The sequence below is a fragment of the Arxiozyma heterogenica genome (genome assembly GCF_036370985.1).
Source record: "Arxiozyma heterogenica strain weizmannii chromosome Unknown scaffold_11, whole genome shotgun sequence".
Lineage (NCBI taxonomy): Eukaryota > Fungi > Ascomycota > Saccharomycetes > Saccharomycetales > Saccharomycetaceae > Arxiozyma > Arxiozyma heterogenica.
The window spans coordinates 619,953-641,172 of NW_027042664.1; the positions used below are offsets into that span (position 1 = coordinate 619,953).

At 28.9% G+C, this 21,220-nt stretch overlaps 6 protein-coding genes and 1 non-coding gene across 7 annotated transcripts; 4 read left to right on the top strand and 3 right to left on the bottom strand.

Annotated features, from left to right (window-relative positions):
• Window positions 1–171: 171 nt before the first annotated feature.
• On the top strand, window positions 172–1,389 carry SGT1 (co-chaperone SGT1; the record flags this gene model as incomplete). Its single annotated transcript, XM_064856957.1, has 1 exon — window positions 172–1,389. One exon carries the CDS (start codon window positions 172–174, stop codon window positions 1,387–1,389), a length of 1,218 nt encoding a protein of 405 aa, XP_064716090.1.
• Window positions 1,390–5,539: 4,150 nt separating this feature from the next.
• PWA37_000276 lies at window positions 5,540–5,611 on the top strand. The gene has a single exon. It is a non-coding gene; the product is annotated as a tRNA-Glu (tRNA).
• Window positions 5,612–9,525: 3,914 nt separating this feature from the next.
• Window positions 9,526–12,330, bottom strand: CCC2 (Cu(2+)-transporting P-type ATPase CCC2; the record flags this gene model as incomplete). Its single annotated transcript, XM_064856958.1, has 1 exon — window positions 9,526–12,330. The coding sequence occupies one exon, from the start codon at window positions 12,328–12,330 to the stop codon at window positions 9,526–9,528; it is 2,805 nt and encodes a 934-aa protein (XP_064716091.1).
• A 1,299-nt stretch (window positions 12,331–13,629) lies between these two features.
• MSW1 (tryptophan--tRNA ligase MSW1) lies at window positions 13,630–14,712 on the bottom strand (the record flags this gene model as incomplete). Its single annotated transcript, XM_064856959.1, has 1 exon — window positions 13,630–14,712. One exon carries the CDS (start codon window positions 14,710–14,712, stop codon window positions 13,630–13,632), a length of 1,083 nt encoding a protein of 360 aa, XP_064716092.1.
• A 571-nt stretch (window positions 14,713–15,283) lies between these two features.
• CIA1 (iron-sulfur cluster assembly protein CIA1) lies at window positions 15,284–16,330 on the top strand (the record flags this gene model as incomplete). Its single annotated transcript, XM_064856960.1, has 1 exon — window positions 15,284–16,330. One exon carries the CDS (start codon window positions 15,284–15,286, stop codon window positions 16,328–16,330), a length of 1,047 nt encoding a protein of 348 aa, XP_064716093.1.
• A 229-nt stretch (window positions 16,331–16,559) lies between these two features.
• Window positions 16,560–17,522, bottom strand: PEX10 (ubiquitin-protein ligase peroxin 10; the record flags this gene model as incomplete). The annotated part of the gene is made up of 1 exon (XM_064856961.1): window positions 16,560–17,522. One exon carries the CDS (start codon window positions 17,520–17,522, stop codon window positions 16,560–16,562), a length of 963 nt encoding a protein of 320 aa, XP_064716094.1.
• Window positions 17,523–18,050: 528 nt separating this feature from the next.
• AKR1 (palmitoyltransferase AKR1) lies at window positions 18,051–20,354 on the top strand (the record flags this gene model as incomplete). The annotated part of the gene is made up of 1 exon (XM_064856962.1): window positions 18,051–20,354. One exon carries the CDS (start codon window positions 18,051–18,053, stop codon window positions 20,352–20,354), a length of 2,304 nt encoding a protein of 767 aa, XP_064716095.1.
• Between the last annotated feature and the right edge of the window lie 866 nt (window positions 20,355–21,220).

Below are 21,220 nucleotides of genomic sequence, written 5' to 3' on the forward strand. Positions count from 1 at the left end.
ATTTAATATAAGCATTAAAAAGATATATACATGTTTATTTTAAGAAATATTATCACAATGTTTCGGTATATTGACAAAAATATTTCAAAGATTATATGTATATTTTCTATAATAACGTTATCAAGGTAAATTAAGTACAACAACAGATAAATTGAAATATAATAAGAAAAAATGCCAATTGCTACTGATTTAAAATCTGCCTACTCCACTTTATACGATAAGAAGGATCCAGAAACAGCTATATCTCAGTATGATTCTATTTTAAAACAATATCCTGAAAGTATTCCCGCCTTAGTATATAAATCTGCTTGCCTTGAAAAGCTTTATTTTAGTTCAACCAGTTGGCATAATGAATTAACATTGGAAAATGCAAATGATTCATTGTTCAAAGCATTGAAAATTGCTGATCATCGTGGAGATAGGTCAAAGATCGGATTTGTTTATTTTAGAATATTCATACACTACTTCAATAATCATGACATCACAGAGGCTTTAGATAACTTTAACAAAGCCATGGAGTATGGCTATGACAATCCAACTACACCTTTGTGGGAATCTAAATTAAATTCAAGCTTAAAGAAATGGAAGAAAAAAGGCCTTATATCAGAAGATGCTTGTGTTTTAAAGAAAAATACTACATTAACACCAACAAAAACCGTAAATGCTCCACCTTCAAAGACTACAGAACAAGAAACCCTTCCAGAACCACTACCCAATATCTCTAATTCAATAACATCTTCACTTGCTACAAATAGCATCAATGCAAAAACTGATCAGGTTAACACCTCTAGTAAAACTGCTTTGTCTTCAACACATGAGAAAACTAGAAAAGAATGGTACCAAACGTCCAATACTATTGTAATTTCGCTATTTACAGATCGATTACCAAAATCAGTGTCATCGATACACAGTGAATTAAATAGCGTAAATAATACACTAACTCTGTCATGGAATTTACCTAAAGAAAACTCAGAATTCCAATATTCTATTAATTTATCAAACCCTATAATCGACGATTCAATTAAATTCAAGATATTTACAAAAAAATTAGAAATAACTATAGACAAATTAGATAGTGGTAAAACTTGGAAAACTTTAGAGAATACCAATGAACAGAATACAAAAAACGACAACGTAAAAACTAAAAAACAAAAGGACTGGTCAAAGATCAACTTTGATGAATACGAAGACGATTTAGAAGAGAATAATGGAAGTGCAGATGCATTTTTTCAAAAGTTATATGCAAATGCAGACCCTGACACTAAAAGGGCAATGATGAAATCGTTCATTGAAAGTAATGGTACTACATTAAACACAAATTGGGATGATGTTAAGAATAAAAAAGTGGAAACTTCACCACCAGAAGGTATGGAATTAAAACATTGGTGATAAAGAAAGGATTTTACTCCTCACATTTTGGATAAGTATACAAATAGAATAGCAAAAATCAACTATGACATATAAAATAATCATATACCTAAAATTTTAATAAAAATTTATACAACTTGTACGAATAATGTTAGATAATCCAATCTTCTCCTCCAATCTGTTGTATATATGATGTCCCTGAAAATAGACTTCATTGATGTAATCATCATTATAACTGAAATTGATATTTTTTAGAAACTATTAAACGTATTATTGACTTGAATAATGAGGTAAATTTATGATACCAAACTGTACAAAGTTATTAAGTTTTTTATTCCATTTCTATTATGTACTTGGAGATAGTTAATACTTTAAGTGTATTGAATATTTGCATAAGTAGAATTTTCTGTGTGCTCAATAATACATCTTTTTAAAATAGATGTAGCCAACGACCTATATACAACAAGATATGAATACTTGATTATGGATAGTCTTATTAGTTGTCTTAAAGGGATGAGAATAAATATATTAGAACAGGAAAAAATCAGGGTTATAACTACAGTTAAATGTGGCTTTGAATATTGTTTATTTTCTTTATAAAGTTTTAACTTTCCAAAATTTTTTGTTACAAAATATTTACAACCTCGAAATTATTTAATTCGATTTTATTCAATTCAAAAACAAAGGTTTTACATTCGAAGTTTTCCTAAACATCTTGCTTTAAATTAAAGAAATACTGCTTGACTATCGTACTTCTTTTTAATCAAAAAATGCTGTCTTCTTTCAATTAATAATTTTTTACAATTAAATCTATGAAACATATATGATTCTTCTAATCAGTAACCTTGTAATTTTCTTATTCTCTGTTTGCTTTTAATTAACCGTCTTATTCCCTCCTTCACTAGTTTAATTTCAGAGACATTTTACTTCTTGCAAAATATAAATAAAACTCAATTTACATTTTAAATTTTCTCTAATATCTAAATGTTGTTTAATAAAAAGAATAAATAAACTCATTTTGGATGTTATTTTTTACCTTGTATATTTAGGACTATAATAACTGTCTTCAGATGAACTCGAGTTGTTCATAATTTAAGTAATATTAGACGCATTATTCAACATACTTACTGATTTTTGTCATGGGCTACACTATTTAAATAATAATCAAAGAATGCTAATAATTATAATATCAAAGTCTCCTGAGAGACATATTTCCAGCATAAGATTATATAAATTGTATATAACCTAGGTGTAAAAAATTCTAACCTCCAGCTTCTATAAATTTAAAATTTTTTCTTGAAAGTTCCCATATATTTATAACCCTATTTCTTTAGCTTATTATTTATCATTTACATTCATCTCAAAACAAATATTGGACTCTAACTTTTTGCTAAATGGAAACTACTTATTGTATATGCACTGATTTCTAAATCACTAAGATCTGAAGTTATTTTTAAAAACTTCAAGATAAACAAATTGTTTTCTTATAAAACAAAAAACCTCTTTTAAAAAAAAAGAAAGAACATAATGGACCAAACCAGAAAAAGAATTCCATTATAGTTCATTTATTCTTCTATTAAACGGATTTTACAAGACATATTAATGCCTTGTTGTAGTGATAACTTTGCTTCTAAAAAGTAAATTATGACAAAATAAATCTATTCTCAATTTAATTAGTCTTAGATGCATGCTATTAGATCTGTAAGTTGTTATTTTCATATTACTGTAAGTTACATACAAAAAGACAGACAAGACGCAAGAATTACTACCAGAAAATAAAAAAATAACAATAAGGCAGAAAGATAAGTATAGAAAATGATACTTCAAAGTATAAAAAAAGAAACTAACTAATATATTTTTAGGAATTATATTTCGCTTGCAATTTATTTACAATATATTTAAAATATCTATAGAAAATAAATAATGAATAAAATATAAAAAGCCCTAATTGGAAATCCTGAAATACGTAGTCTATAGGTAACGCCTAATGTCGAGGCGAAGGACTTGGGACAACTGAAACTCTGGGTCCAAGGTTATAAGTGTATTTGAACGAACAAACGATCATTGGATGAACATTGATGGCAAATTACTAAGAAGCCTACTTAAGAGACCTTTGATTATTGAAGGATAGTGCAGGAGGTAATTATGAACATTAATATTCGTATTCTATCTAATAGATTTAATTGAAGGAAAAATAACACGAATAACCAGGATTAATCTATTTAATAGTTAAAATCAACCAATTATATAATTTTTAAGTGTTTATGTATATAATTAATATCCATATTTTGGTTTATTACTTGTAATAACTCTTTACAAATCTTTACATAAAGTAGCAATAATCCTCTATATATTAAAAAAAACATTATACCATGTTCAAAACTATTTTTTAATATAGTTTTTTATTTCATATTCTATCTCAACTGCTTACCTTACATCAAGTAACAAATCATATGTGCATTTATTCTTATTTTTAAAAATCATTAACAAAATAATTATTCTGTACTATTATTGTATAATGGAAAAGTCATCATCACCAAGATTACATAAGATTCTAAATGAATCTAGAACTATTTATTGCTTAAATAAGCCATACATGTGCTACAACATTAGACGCTGCATAATAAAAAGATTAGTTCCAGTAAGATTACATAAGATTCTGACGAATCTAGAATTTACCTATTGTTTTAATAAGTCGCACATATATTACTAATGGCCATAATAATTGTGTCATTTATCAGTAGTGCACCTGGTTACCAATAACTAATAAATTGGGGTGCGCTTACTAATTCACTAGTGTGCCTGAATTAGTGTAATAAATTTTAGGGTTTGGATCACCAAGCTCATTAATGTATGAATCTGAATAATTGATCGAGCTCCTGAAAACATATAAAAGGACAACGTTTTCTGAAGATAAAAGATCATCGTCCATAACCTTTTCTTGTAAATAAATTATATATTATATATAAACATAAATAGAACAACAAGCAATTAACAAGGAGTAACCTCGAATAAATATATTAGCTCAATAAAAGCCGCTCAGTATATAAGACCGTTTTAGTAATTATATTATCGCCTATAGTTGATTACTGTCTCAATTATTTGAATAACTGTTAATATTATTTGCACTTCCGCTAAAAGTACAAAGAATCTCATTCTTTCATATTGCAACAGCTAATGTTATAGTTTGAACTTAGGACTAATTCTTTAACAGGACTATTGAACGAATAGTAAGGGCAATAACAAATATATAAGAACGTTATATATAACTAGGAGGGTTAAGGGTTTATTGCTTTTTTTTTCTATTTATGTTTATATACAACATATAGATTATTTACGAAAAAACTGTTATGGAAGATGATCTTTTATCTCCAGAAAACGTTGTCCTTTTACATGTTTTCTGGAGCTCGATCAATTATTCAGATTTGTATATTAACGAGCTTAGTGATCCCAACCCTAAATTTTATTACATTAATCTAGGTGCACTAGTGGATTAGAACTCTTTAATCATGGTAATTGTTATTATTCTATTCTACAACAGTTAACTGTTGTGGAATAGAATAGTTATAACCATCAAGATTACATAAGATCCTGAATGAATCTAGAACCAATTAGTGTATTAATAAGCCATACATGTGCTACAACATTAGATGCTGCATAATAAAAAGATTGGATTACATAAGATCTTGGCAAATCTAGAATTTACCTATTGTTTTATTAAGTCCCACGTGTATTACTAATCACCATGATTAGAGAATTGGGATGCAGTTCTAATCCAGTAGTGCACCTAAATTAATATAATAAATTTTAGGGTTTGAATCAGTCAAGTCATTAATGTAGTAATCTGAATAATCGATCGAGCTCCAGAAAACATATAAAAGGACAACGTTTTCAGGAGATAAAAGATCATCTTCCATAATCGTTTCTTGTAAATAATTTATATATTATGTATAAACAAAATAGAACAAGCAAGTAACAAATCAAGTAACTTCGAATAAGTACATTAGCTCGATATAAGCCGCTTAATATATAAGACCGTTTTAGTAATTATACTATCGACTATAGTTGATTACTGTCTCGATTATTTGAATTACTATTAATATTATTTGCGCTTCCCTGGAATACACAAAGAACTTCACCATACCATACTACAACATTAACATTGTTTTTGTCCGATGTAGTGTAGCGGCTATCACATCACGTTCTCACCGTGGGGATCCGGGTTCAACTCCCGGCTTCGGAGTTTTTTTGTCAAAAATTGCAATGTTGCATCACCGTGTTTTCAACAAGGAGGTATTATCCTAATATCAATGTGATATGTAAAAGATGAAAATCTTATCACGAGAGATATACTCTTCTATACACTAAAATAGATGAATTTAGCTTGATTGATTACCTATATATGATATGTAAACTATACTCTACACAAGGAGTAAACCAACATACACCTATATACAGATAAACATAGTTATATAAACAAGGCAGATGAGAACGTTGTCGTCAACTAAAGAGCTTACAAGATCCTTTATAGTAATATCCAGGTTTCATATATCACATGGTATATAACGGCCTGATGTCATTACAAATGATTTGACATATCCTTTAATCGACAATACTTCTATTGTCTTTTCTGCTTTCAATCTTCATATTAATCTGTATATCTTTTATTTAGACTACTCTTTCTAAAGATGATAGTTCATATATCACCTATAGACAACAACACGAATTATTTACGTTGTTATATATATTTGGAAAACATGTCTCCCATAGTACATTTTAGTCTGCCAAACAAGATGTATGAACTTGCCTTTATAAAATAAATATGAAAATCCTTTTTTTGAGGATATGCAAATACCACATTATATTATTTAAAGATATAGACACATACATCTAAAACAGAGCAAAGAAATACCAACAAGAAATTTAGGGATACGATATTTAATATTTAGTTAAAGTAATCAGATTAATTATGCTAGATTAGTTTAGTCAGTTTTATACAATACTATAGACAAGAACATGAGCTTTACTTTCACAAGGTAGAGTTTTTTTTTCTTACTTCCATCTAACAAAGTCTATCATTATAACTTTTTAGAAGATGACTTTGGACAATATTGACAGCTTTTGTTTTCCCAAGTAAACAGTTATGTCTCTAATTACCTAATTCAAGAACATTATAAGTAACTAAATGATCAATAATTCGACTTGGCTTTGATATCATTTTATAACATCTATTCAACTCCTTGGTTCCACAAGGTACTTGTTTTGCATACATATATAATCATATATCCACCTATATAGATTACGCTATATAAAGTATTTAACCTATTTACCATATATGGAAAAACAAACCAAATTATGTGTGTTCTGTTTAGATGGTCAAGAAAAGTATATTTAACCAGACGGATTTCAATCTACTAAAAAGTTAATAAAAAGCGGGCCTCTTTCATCAGGTTCTATGTAAATATAGTATTAATTAAAAAGGAAAAGTTTATTCTTTGCTCATAATGTCACATGCAAGTTTATTATAAAACAAGCTCTAATTGGCCACCCCCCTGATGAATTATTAACTTTACTTTATTCAGTAAAAGAGCAACAATTATTCACTATAAAAATTTTGCAAAGCTGACAATATATATTTACAGAAGAAAAGAGATATACATACTAACAGAGCTGGTTCTTATTAGTGTAATCCATTCTTCTTGTTCTTGTTGTTCTTTTGAAAACAAATATTAGAAATCGCCAACTCTTAACCGTTTTTCATATAATATTAATAATGTGATTTTGAATCGTATGTAACCATCACTACAGGATGCAAACACTGCAGCATCATAGTATCTATTTTAAACATTAAAATGTCAATAAGTGTTAGTATCTTTCAATTTACTACTGTTTGTACTCGACTAGGATAATAATAAATTCATATATCAATTATCAGGCTAATTACCCACATAATATATCACATAGTAATGTGTATGTATTGTTCTTGAACATTTTTGGATAATACTGCTTTCTCTTTTCATGTTTCCTCTTTAACTTGTTGCAACATACTTTATAAAACTCTTGCAAAAAATTGCCATATATAGAAATAAGAGATAGATAAAGGGATACAATAAACAATCAGTAGATAGTATCTCTTTAATTTCTATTGTGTTTTTGTTTGATAACATCCTTTAATCAAATTATGCTCTAATGACATAATAACTATAAGGGGAGTAGAGCCATAATATCTATATTTGTTTTACCATCACTACTCACACCCCAAATTTTAAAAGTTATACAGTTATTTCACACACACACACATATATATATATGTATATGTATGCACTAGACATATTATATTAACATTTTAAATATTTACTTTCTTTCTTGATCTTTTTTGATGGGTTAATGTTGAGTCTTAAATTCATACGAAACATACTCATATTAATAAACAAAATATTATGTCCACAGCTACAACTTTAATTAACACTATTATCGGTATGCGACCCCTCTATGATTAAAAGGAAAACTTATATTATAGTTTTTTACATAAATTTTGACCAAGACAATTTACTAACAATATTACTATGATATATGTACACCTATGTACCTTATAATTTCTTTCTATTTCACTTTGATTTTAATTAGCAATCTTTTTGCCTCCATTAGCAGTCTTTATAGCAGATGGTTTAAGTACTACTTTTTTCATTGATTTATTATTGACGTTCTTTGCATGGATTCCAGGTGTATTATTTGCACTTTATATTGTATTCTCCAGAAGACATAGTTCTGTTTAAATGTAAATCTATAAATTAAAAAACTAAAGATAAATATGACCAAAAGTATCAGTGTTAATTTTAAAAAATATATTTTAGTACAACAGCAAAGAACAAATTTCAATTTACTTAGTGTAATAATTATATAACTTTTATAAATATATGACGAAAATATACATAATTACCTAAATCTTTGTTATCTTCCTTAACAATGAATTTTATTAATCTCATATTTGCTCCTCCACTAAACTTTACATTCTTAGAATACCAAAAAAAGTTTTGCTAAGCTTTTTTTTTTTTGGTCTTTTATTTTCATTTTTAAATTAGATTTTATTTACATAATAATTCTTAAGAGAATATGATATTCTAGAAACAGTGAAGGTTTATTAATTTGGACATTAAACAAAAAATATTTTATTCGTCCTGAAAAAAAGACAAGACAAATTATTTTTAATGAAGTTTATAAGAATATTAATATCTTTTTGGTTTTTCTAAAACTGATAACTTCTTTCTTATACCAATATTTTTCTTTTAAACTAATAAAAAATCATCGAGGATATCTAAATTTATATTTTTAATAATATATCATTATTTTGGATTCAGTTACCATGGATACCTTAATTCTTATTTTAGATCTTTGACTTACACTGAGAAACCTATTATAAAATTATCAATAATTGGACCTGCTCTTCTCTTCTATTTCAAAATCTAATGCAATAGGGTGTACAACCTAATGTATGTATTTTTGAGAATTTTCCCTGTTATAAATGATTTCCTTTTCCAAATACATTTTTGATGTTGCTATCTTTAAGACAATGGATAACAAGAATACTTCTTATTAATATATATCCCAACCTTCTATGTAAAACCTTAATAAATTGTATGTTAGAATTTCAATAATATCTGATGCTGGAGTTACTGTTTTCACCAACATAATATCTACTTTTTTCAAATAGTTCAAACAACTCCATAACTAATTTATTAGTATTTTGCTGTATTTCAATATAGTTTCCACTATGTATCAAGGAATATTCCGATATGCACTTTCATATAATTGATTATATTATCACAACAGTTAAGAAAGTTTTAATTTCCGCTTATATCTATGTATATCTTGAATTCTATCCAAATCAGTGTTTGCTGAAATTTCATTGAAGTTGTCAATTAATTTTGTATCACTTTTTGTTTTTTCCTTTAATAGTAGAACAAATAACATAAGAAAAAATAGATCTTACATCCACTTGACATTTATTAAAAAAGCACATGTATTATTGATTATTCAGTACAAACGATAAATTATAGAATTAATACAACTATTCACGTTATGATTTATTGAGAATGCAAGAAAAGAAGAGTATTATTATAAAAATATATAAATGCTAAATGCTTATTAAAATATTATTTATACCTCTATCAGTTGAATGTCTTCGCTGCTTGTAATAGAAGAATATCGATTATTATATCTATCTCTAATGTTTTGAAACCAACTAAATATTGGTAAACTTCTATTTTTAATTGATTGTATTTCAACATAAGGTGCCTTCCAAAACTTTAGTTGTAGTGAACTTAATACTACACTAATTGAACTTAATGTCATAGCTAACCCTGCAACCATTGGATGCAAGTATATACCCCATGGCAACAAAACACCCATAGCCACTGGAATCATAAACATATTATAAAATAATGCCCAAAATAAATTTAGTTTCACTCTCTTAAAAGTTTTGTCACAAATATCAATTGCATAAATCAATTTTCTTAATAAATATCTGTCCGAGCCAACTTGAGAATCATTACTTAATATAACAATATCAGCAGCCTCAATAGCTACTTCTGTACCAGTAGATAGTGAAATTCCTAAGTCACTTTTAACCAAAGCTGGCGAATCATTGATACCATCACCAATAAACACGATCTTCTTAGTTCCATTTTCTTGCAATTGTTCCACAATATCACATTTTCCTGATGGTAGAATCGAACTAAACACATTTTTGCAATCAATATTTGTTTGTAATGCTACTGAGAGAGCACAACTATGATTATCACCAGTAATCATATAAACAGGATAATTATTCATCCTTAACCAATAAATCGTATCTGCTGCATCTTCTTTAATCATATCTAACAATTCAAAATGACAGATAATCCTATTATTAACACAAACAAAGGCAATTGTGTATCCATGCTCATTTTTCAATTCATAACTTTCTAAATTAGATACTTTTAGCTGCCTCATTAATCCAGTACCACCTATAGATAGTCCCATTTTAGTCCCATTGGAATTATCTTTAATTAAAGCAGATATACCCAGCCCTATCATGTTTTTATATTCAGTTATTTCATATCTCTTCAAATCCAATTCTTTAGAATCTATTTGTTTTTGACAATATTCAATAATGGGTCTAGTGATTGGATGTTCAGTGTTTAATTCTAAGTCTATAATTATACGAAGTAAATTATCTATATCAATTTCACTTTCACTATCTAATATAAAATTTTTAACAAATAATTTACCCATAGTTAACGTACCTGTCTTATCAAAGACAAACACTATATCTTCGTGCTTAGTATTATGTCCCAATAACTCAATGACTTCAGCACTTTTAATTAAAATCCCATTCTCTGCTCCAATGCCAGTACCTATCATAATTGCTGTTGGAGTAGCTAAACCGATTGCACAAGGGCAGGCCACAACAATCACAGATGTAGCCAATTTAATACATGAATAAATTCTATCATGAGAAAAGTAATCCCAATTTGTTAAATATTTTGATATTATGATCCAAAAGATAAAGGATAACAATGCCATAGTGAGTAAAATAGGTACAAAGATCGAAGCCACAAAATCTGCTACTGTTTCAATTGGTGCTTTGGTCATCTGTGCCCTTTTCATAATATTGATAATTTGAGACAACTTTGTATGTTCACCAATAGATGTAATACGAATAAAGATATGCCCTGGACCATTGATTGTACCACCAATGACCTCATCATCCATTGATTTCTTGATTAAAGAGGATTCTCCAGTCATCAATGATTCATCAATCTGAGTAATACCAGAAATAACCACCCCATCTGAAGGAATTTTCATACCTGCCTTAACCTCTACAATATCATTAATTTGCAAAAGATCTTTTGGTATCTGAGTTACAGATTGATCAGCTGTACCATAATGTTCCACCAACAAACATGAGGATGGATATAATTGAAGCAATTTAGTCAATGCAGTAGTAGTCCTTGATTTAGCTCTATTTTCTAACATTTTACCCAATGAAATAAAAGTGAATAACATTATCGATGTATCAAAAATAACATTAGGTAAATTCGTGGAATTTTCAATAATCATATTATGAATAATTGACACAAGTGACACAATGTAGGCGACCGATGTTGATAGACATATCAATGTGTCCATAGTACTATGGTTGTTTTTCAACGAGTTCCAAGTAGATATATAGAAATAACTTCCGATAACATACTGAACATATGTAGCTAAGACAAGTCCAATTAAATCTCTGTAGAAAAACCCTTTTACTATGGGGACTTCTTTATATGGAAATACTTTCGATTCGATAATAGACGGTATAAACATCGGAACACCCATATACAATGCCATTGACACCATTGCAGCGATGCAAGATTTACAACAATTTGTCTTCCAAAAAATAATTTCATCCTGTTTAGTCAATTGAGAGAAATTATTACCTAACTCTTCAGCTGTATTCACTACTGACTCGAGGTCCAATTCTTGATTTATCTTGAAAATAATATCACGCATACCAGTCTGATAAGGATCATATTTAAAGGATAGAGTGTACTCATTTTGAGAAATCATTTGAATGTTTTCAACTGAAATATTTAAAAAATCAAAAGATTTTTTAGATAGGGGTGTAGAGGGACATGATGATAGTAAGAATAATTTCAGTTTACCCGATACTAATTTTGTACCCTTTTGATCCATCATATGATATTCCGAATCTGAAATCAGTAGTACATCAAAACCACAATCTTCTATTGTTTCCTGCAATTCATTGACATTAGAAAGAATTGGGTTATATATAATATGAGACGTTGCTGTCATCAACGATACTTTAACATCATCCACACCATCTATGGAACCAACCTGTTTAATGATACCGTTTACACATGCACTACATGTCATACCTTTGACAGTAAATGCCACAATTCTTCTAGGAGCTGCATCCATATTAATATGTGTTTCTTCTTATATGTGAATATTATAGCTTATTTGGTTTTTTTATTTAAAAAAAAAAAAAAAAAAAAAAACAAAATTAAGAAAAGAAATATACACTGAAAAGTAATTTAAAAATACAGTTATCAAAAAATTTTCTGTACTGTAGATAGATAAAATTTTGCTAGTTTAGATGAAAGCACCGCTCTTAGTCTTTAATTAGCAAAACAAGCAATAAATGAATCTCATCAAAGAGATAAATATAAAAACAAAAAAACTACGAACAATAATGGTATAAAACAAAAAATGTAAAGGAACAGATTAGAAAGTTTAAAATAACAATTTTTATTCTTGCTTTAACTACTTTTTTATTCTCTGTAGTATTTATAATTAAAAAGAACATAGAAAGAAAAAGAAAGAAAGAAAAAAGACAAGCATCGATCTTATTCCAATTACACCCAAATGTCATACAAACAAATGATGAAGTGAGTGAGTAGAAATAGGATAACAAAAATTGAAAAAAGCAAAAGAAAACGACGAGTAAATCATCTATAAATCTTTCCACACAGAATAAAGGAACTAGAAAACAAAGAACAAGAAAAAGAAGTACAGCATGCTTCAACTCATCGCCTATTAATCCACAATTTGTGTGCGCATATAAAATGAATCAAAAGAGAAAAAAAAAAGCACAAGAAAACACATCTTCGCCATTATATAATACACCCAACTTTAATTTTAATTTTTTATTTTAATCTTTAACTATCAGAAAGATTACATACCATTGTTGTTTTATTTTACTATTGTTATTGTTTAAGGAAATAAGGGGTAGTATTAAAATGAATATCTATTGTGCTAGAATAATAGTCTCGCTACAATACAGCAATTCTTACATTCTTATTGTTGATCTTTCTTTTTGCACCCTGAAAAAGGGAAAAAAAAAAAAGGAAAAACGGGAAAGCCGGGAAAATTAAATCTCCGAGGTCATGTGGTCCGTTCAAGGTAAGGAACAAACTGCCTTACTTTTTCCATCTCTCTATATTGTATAGAGAGAAATACCAACACTTGTAAGGAGACTTCTTTTTTCGTCTGGATGATCATGAATGGAAGGGTGGTCAGAATTAATTTCTACCTTTTAAGCAATGAATTATCAAGTCATCCTTCTATTACATATATATATATATATATACATCAAAATATCTTTTCTCTTTTATTATTATTTTTTTTTCTTTCTCTATTCTATACTATCTACATGAATTCCTATTAGTGAATCTTTAACATATTATTTTTCTTCTCCTTCTTCCCCTTCTCCCCCCCTTAAAATCCCATTCTATCCATGACACTTTTCAGAGTCTTTTGTGCTAAAGGCCTAGCTTGATCTAAACTTCCTTTAGTTGCCACTTGCAATAAATATCCTGGATCTGTAATCAATTCGTTGTAACAAGTTCTCACTGGCGTCAAACTCTCAATAATTATATCTGCAACATATGTCTTAAATGTATTATAATCATGCATATTCTTAATATCTGACTCAACTTGCTCTATGGTTTTACTTTGCAATCCACTGACTATATTGATTAAATTGGAGACACCTGGTCTTTCTTGTGGGTCATAATAAAATCTATCACTTAACGAGTCTGTTAAGCATTTCTTAATCTTTTTCTGTATCAATTCTGGTGGGTCATTTAAATATATTAAGGACATTGAATCGCCATCGCTCTTTGACATTTTCTTTTCAGGCTTGGTTAAACTTAAAATTTTCTTGGTTGGTGCTAATATAGTCTGTGGTTCTACTAAATATGATCTATTGTACATCCTATTGAATTTCCTTGCAATATGTCTAGTCAATTCCAGATGTTGACTTTGATCTTCTCCCACTGGGACATGTGTGGACCCATACAACAATATATCAGCTGCTTGTAATACAGGATATGCAAACAACCCTAACTTGACTTGATCTTCGCTGGCCCCCTCACTTTTACTTTTCCACTGGGTCATTCTGTTCAAATACCCCATCGATGTAATAGTAGCCAACAACCAATTCAATTGTGAATGCTCGGGTATCATTGATTGGAAACTCACTATGCACTTCTCGGGTGATATCCCAAGTGACAATATACTGGCAACGGCCTGTATTCTAAAATCTCTGAACTGTTCACTATCCAATTTAGGTACTGTGATTGCATGTAAATCGGCTACACCAAATAAACATGTCTGTGTTGGTAATTTATTATCGTTCAATTGTTTCCACACCCGATTAGCACCTAAATAGTTGCCTAAATGGAAAGGTCCCGTAGGCTGAATCATACTGAATATTATTGCATCTTGAGGTAATTCAGGAACATCATTTTTTATCAACTTTATACTATTTTTTACTAATGTACTGTATCTCCTTTTCATGATTAATCATAACAAAATATTATAAGCAATTTTTAAACAAACGTGATATATATATATATATGTGTGTGTGCGTTGTTCACAAAGAGAATATTACGAAACAGATGTACCAACTTCGATCAAAACAACATTAGAACATTATTAATAAGTTCTTTTAATGATCTTTTAATTGCACTTTTCTGTTCTATCTCTCTCCTTCTCGAGCGTTTATTATTATTAATATTATTAGTAATCTGTCTTTGTCGTTCTCCCTTTCTCTAGAATTCAGCTAATTTATTTTTCCCTCTCTTCTCCTCTTTTCTCCACATACATTTTCTCTAAATCAATTTTTTTTTTGTTAAATATTTGTGTGTGTTCGAAGACTACCGACACCCATTTTATACCCAAAATAAATATATTTGTCATTGAAAGGGAAAATAATGCATAAAATATAACATTAATATCTACATACTTGTTCATACTCTTATGTCTCAGATAGAGTGAAATAGAAAGGACATTCTATGATAAAACAGTCATCAGCCGACACAACATAATATAATAAAATAAATAATAATAAAAAAAAATAAAACATAACATGTCTCTCTCACTACTCAAATCGTTAAAGTTACAAAATAGCAGAGTTTGGGCCATTGACTTTACTTCACGAGAGAAGATAATTGCTATAGCATCACAGGACCATAAAATTAAATTAGTGAAAATAATCGACCCAGATACAAAGCAATTTAAACTATTGAGCATTTTAGATGAAACAGTGCATAAGAAAGCTGTCCGATCTGTTGCATGGAGACCACTAGCTACTCCACCTTGTCTAGCAGCTGGGTCATTTGATGCCACTGTGTCTATTTGGAGCCACATATCGGATGAAAATGAATTTACCAATAATGAACAGTTTGATGAGACTCAAGAAAATATGGAATTATTGGCTATTATTGAAGGACATGAGAATGAAATTAAAGGCGTGAGTTGGTCATATGACGGGATGTTTCTTGCTACTTGTTCCAGAGACAAATCGGTATGGATTTGGGAAACTGATGAAGCTGGTGAAGATTTCGAATGTGTTTCTGTTTTACAAGAACATTCACAGGACGTCAAGCATGTCGTATGGCATCCACGCAAGTGTCTGTTGGCTTCCAGTTCCTACGATGATACTATTAGATTGTGGTCGGAATTTGATGATGATTGGGAATGTGTGGCTATATTAAATGGTCATGAAGGTACCGTTTGGTCATCTGATTTTGAAAAAAGTGGTAATGTTGATACAATTAGATTATGTAGTGGTAGCGATGATTCTACAGTACGTGTATGGAAATATCAAGGCGAAGATATGGATGGTCAACAGGAATGGATTTGCCAAAGCATCTTACCTAAAATACACGAAAGACAAATATATAGTGTTTCTTGGAATGAAAATGGGTTGATCGCCAGTACAGGTTCTGATGGAACCCTTGCTGTATATAAAGAAAATGGGTCAAATGAATGGGAAATCATTGCTAAAAAGGAGTTATGCCATCATGTTAGTGAAGTGAATCAAGTGAAATGGGTCTCCATTAATGGAAAAGATTATTTAATTACTTCTGGTGACGACGGCTGCGTGAATATTTGGTCATTTGATAATAATTAGTAACAACAACAATAACAATAATAATAATAATGGCTTTAATTTAACAACAATATAAATTAAGATGTAGTCATCTTAGCATAGTGAAAAAGAATATTTAATTTTAATTTATATAGTTGTTATAATTTCTGATTTTATTCCATTTTTCCCTATATAATCATCTTTTATAGACTATATTATTAATAATAATTATCGTTATTTCACTATCATTTTTTCCATAAAGTGATCACAATTAGATTAGAGGTTGTATCTGTTGAGGACGACATTTCTGTCTACATAATGGACATTCAGGTCTTTCATTAGTCCAATTTTGTAAACAGTCCCAACAGTACACATGTCCACAAGGAGCACAACTTGGGTCCACCATGAATGAAAGACATAGTGCACATTGACGGGATTCAGACGGTATAAAAGGTAAAACTGTAGGATCTTCTAATGAAACATGAGCAATTTGTGATTTCTCTGGTATTTTTGTAATAATTCTTATTGTATCTGACACTATATCATGATGTGATTCACATTTATTCCTATCTCTACATGTAAATAATAGTAATTTTGATTTGATTAAGGGAAAGGCTTGTGTTAGTGTTTGTAGTAGGAAAATATAACCTATCACCTTATACATTTTTGAATTATTTTTGCGAAATCTTCTTTCATCATTATTAATTCTATGAGTGATTACCTCTTTCATACCAAATATCCTTTTCCAAATATCGGAATATTCACCTTTAAAATAAAATAATATTAAATGCAAATTTATTCCCAAATCTATAGTCTCTTTCAAAGAAAATTGTTTATCATCTTCTGCCGGGTCGTCAGTATTTCTTGTATGAAATACTTTTAATATCTTGTTTATTATGTAAGGTCCAAAACAAATAGATATGATATATGCTAAACGTTGCCCTTTTTTAGTCAATGCTTTACCAAGTTTATTAACATACATCAACTGACCATATTCTTGACCTAAAGTTCTTTCATTTTGGAAAACTGTAAAGAAAAGGTAAATAAATTTAGCGATAGTGTTAATCTGATTTGGGTATAAATTGACAAAATATTGGCCTTTTAGATTTTGTAAAAATGTAGTAAATTTCTCTATAAGAATAGTTTCAATTTGCTTATCTTTTTGATACGACTGTATAATACTGGCAACATCTGCATATTCAAACCTTTTGTTTTCTTCCACGTCTTCAACCATCTTTCTTCTTTTCCTTTCACAAAATACAGGATAGATTATGATAAATAGATGTATTGACAATTATATCTAAATTCTTTTTAATAATACATTTATGTATGGGTATACAAATTGCATACTTGAATCTACTCTTAAAACGTATATTTTGATATAGTACATATATTTCACTATCTTTCCGTAATTTATTTTTTCAATAAATTGATTATCTTTGAATCCATAAAAATAAGAATAACTAAGGTAGTATAATATTAATATATTAAAAAACACCTCTAAAATACGTATTGAACATAAAAAAAATAGAAGAAAAGAACAATAGAGAGACATATTTAAATAATTAACCAGTTTGCTGTATTTACCAGCCTTTTAAATCATTAAATTAGTGATAATATATTTTGTTCTTGAATATTGGTGGATATATTGGAATAAACAAAATATTCTCCTAACAACTTTCTGATTAAAACAAAGTGTAGTTTCAAGTTTTCTTCTATTTGACTAAAAAGTAAAGGAAAATTACCTAAGATAATAACTAAAATGGTGACTATTGACACAGAACCTTTAATGGACAATCAGTCCCATAATAATATACAAACCGACATTAATGATATCAACTCAACTAATGAGATCGATAATGCAGATACATCGTCTTTGCAAGCAGTAATTTCAAATAACACATCATTAGAAGAAAATTTAGAGGCTGGAAAAGATACTACTAATAATTCACAGAATAGTGATCCTATATTGATAGAATATCATTCCGCCTGTCAAGCCGGTGATTTGGTTACAATAAAGAGGTTAGTTGAATCACACGCAATTACTATTGGTCAAGATTTTGATCCAATCGAAAAAGTAACTGGTTTACACTGGGCTGCAATTAATAATCGATTAAGTATTGTAGAATACTTGTTAAAACAAGGTGCTGATCCAAATTTTAAATCCAGTCAGTTGAATGCTACTCCTTTACATTGGGCTGCAAGGTATGGTTATGTATATATAGTAGATTATTTGTTAAAAAACTCAGATGCTGATGCTACCTTATGTGATGATCAAGGATTTAATGTTCTACATTTAGCTGTAACCAGCTCAAACATCATGCTGGTTTGCTATATATTATATTTCGTAGTGGACACTGGTCTAATTGATGTAGATTGTAGAGATTTACAAAATAGAACACCATTGATCTGGGCAGCATATCAAGGAGATCCCTTAACCGTATCAATGTTGTTAAAATTTGGTGCAAATGTTAAATTAGTAGATGATTCTGGTTTTACTGCCTTACATTGGGGTGTTGTAAAGGGGCAGGTACAAGTATTAAAACATTTGATTAAGGAAGGCCAAGCTGATTTTTTTGCTAAGACAATGGATGGTAAAAATTGTTTTGATATCGCCAATGAATTAAATAAACAGAGCTCTTTGCGCAATAGCTTATTATATAGTGGTTTTGATGAAAATGGATACAGAATCAAAAGCTATTTGAAGAATGATTTGCATGCAAAGACAATCATGTTTTTTGCGCCATTAATACTAATGATTCCAATTTTTGTTTCATTCCAGTTTTTGAACCCATTGTTTGTTCTATTATTTGGTGCTGTCATTAGTTTATTATTAAAATTTGGATTAAACAAGTTTGTATTGCCTACATTAATTATTAACAATAAATCACCTTATAAAGTGACTTTTTCAAAATCACCTTTAGTAGCCGGAATATTTTTTAACAGTCTAATTATCGTATCTGCACTATGGTTTTGGAAAATGATTTTTGTCATTTTTTCGAGACGTTCGATACTATCGTTACTATTATCTATCCTAATCATTATGTCATTCATATTATTTATGCAATTAATTCAATCAAATCCTGGTATTATTGAAACTGAAAAAAATCATGATGTTATTCGTTCCACAATAACAGATTTATTATCAATCGGTCATTTTGATACGAATAATTTCTGTATTGAAACTCAAGTAAGAAAACCAATTAGAAGTAAATACTCTTCTTTTCAACAACATGTTATTACAAGATTTGATCACTTTTGTCCATGGATATATAATGATGTTGGGTTTATGAATCATAAAAAATTTGTTTGGTTTGTTACTTGTGTTGAAATAGCAATTATAATTTTTATTAAATTATCTTTTAAATACTTTGACATCAAAGAGGATTATTATGAGGTGGTATTAGGAAAGGATGCAAAATGTTATCTTTTAGGAGATGATGAGTTATGTTTTGGATATCAATATGATCCAACAATTTTCTTAGCTAATGCATGGTCTGCATTGCAGTTAGCATGGGTAACAATGTTGTTTATCATTCAATGGGTACAAATCATTCAAGGTGTAACTAATTATGAGTTTATCTTATTGTCAAAAAGAAGGTCTACAAACAACCGCTTCAATGAATATTTCAATAGTGCTCCAGAAGAATTGTTACATAAATCAAATTCGAATATTTTAGATGGAGATGCCAATGGATTAGATGATTTTAATGATACGGTTAATGGTTTTGATAATGATGGTGGTCACAATAAAGTTATAAAAATGAATTTGTATTATAAAATAATTGGGATGGAATCATGGATAAGAATCATTAAAGATAGACATAAATATAATGATCCGTTAAATATTCTATACAATTCTGCAAGCAACTCTACAAAAATGAATAAGATTGACTATTGGACAAATATTAAAGACTTTTGGTTAGACGGTGATTATAAAGCACCACTGTGGCTCAGATTAATAGAATCACCAAAAGATAATAAGGGGTTACTAAATGGCCATGTAGTTGATTATAGCAAACTTTATGATTTATCAAATATGCAAAATCCAGAAGATTTGGTTTAAAATATTTTGCTACATTTGTTCCCAGGTACTTATTTAATTTTTTGTTATTTTTTTTACATTTTCTTTTATATTGTTTTCAATACGTAGAGCAAATCATTCAAATGACTTGGAAGTTTTACTGGAACAAGAGAAATGTCTTTTGCTTTTTGCTCTAGTTTATTTTCAATCCCCCTAACCGTTTCCAAAAATACTTTGGTTAATTATTACGATTAGAAAGGATTTATGACGATATTTATGGAAATAACAATGCATGAATGCACGAAGATCAATTCAGTTGTTTTTACTTTTTTGGTTTTGTTGGTGAGTTACTTTTTCTATTACTTTTGTGTATAATATAACATTTGCTCTTTGAGATTCAATCAAATTATATTTTCTCCATAGTTATTACTCTTGGAAAAAAGTTTTGTTAAGTTTTCTCTTTTAATAGTTCGTTTTTAATCGAAAGATGAACCTTACAAAAATTTATACTATAGATTTTTCTTGAAGTAATATATACTTCTTGTTAAACATTAAATTAAACCTTTAGTATTTATTATGTACAAGAATAATTCTAGTTACTGCTTTATATCTAGTGCATTGATACATATCAAGATAAAATTGGCATGAATCATTTTATGTTAGTGATACTTATTTTAATGCGGTATAAATTGTTGGGTAATTACCAGTTGAATGGTGTAAAAAAACATTTGCATATATGGATAGCTAAATTGCTATCTAGAAAGTATGGTAGTTTCAGTAGTTTCTTTAACTAATTTGGAGTTTCCAATTACTCATTTGGAATAGAACTCTGTTAAGTATTTTACTTCATAGAAATATGAAGCTGACATAAACATAATAAAGAAGCTTCATCACATTTTTTATATTCC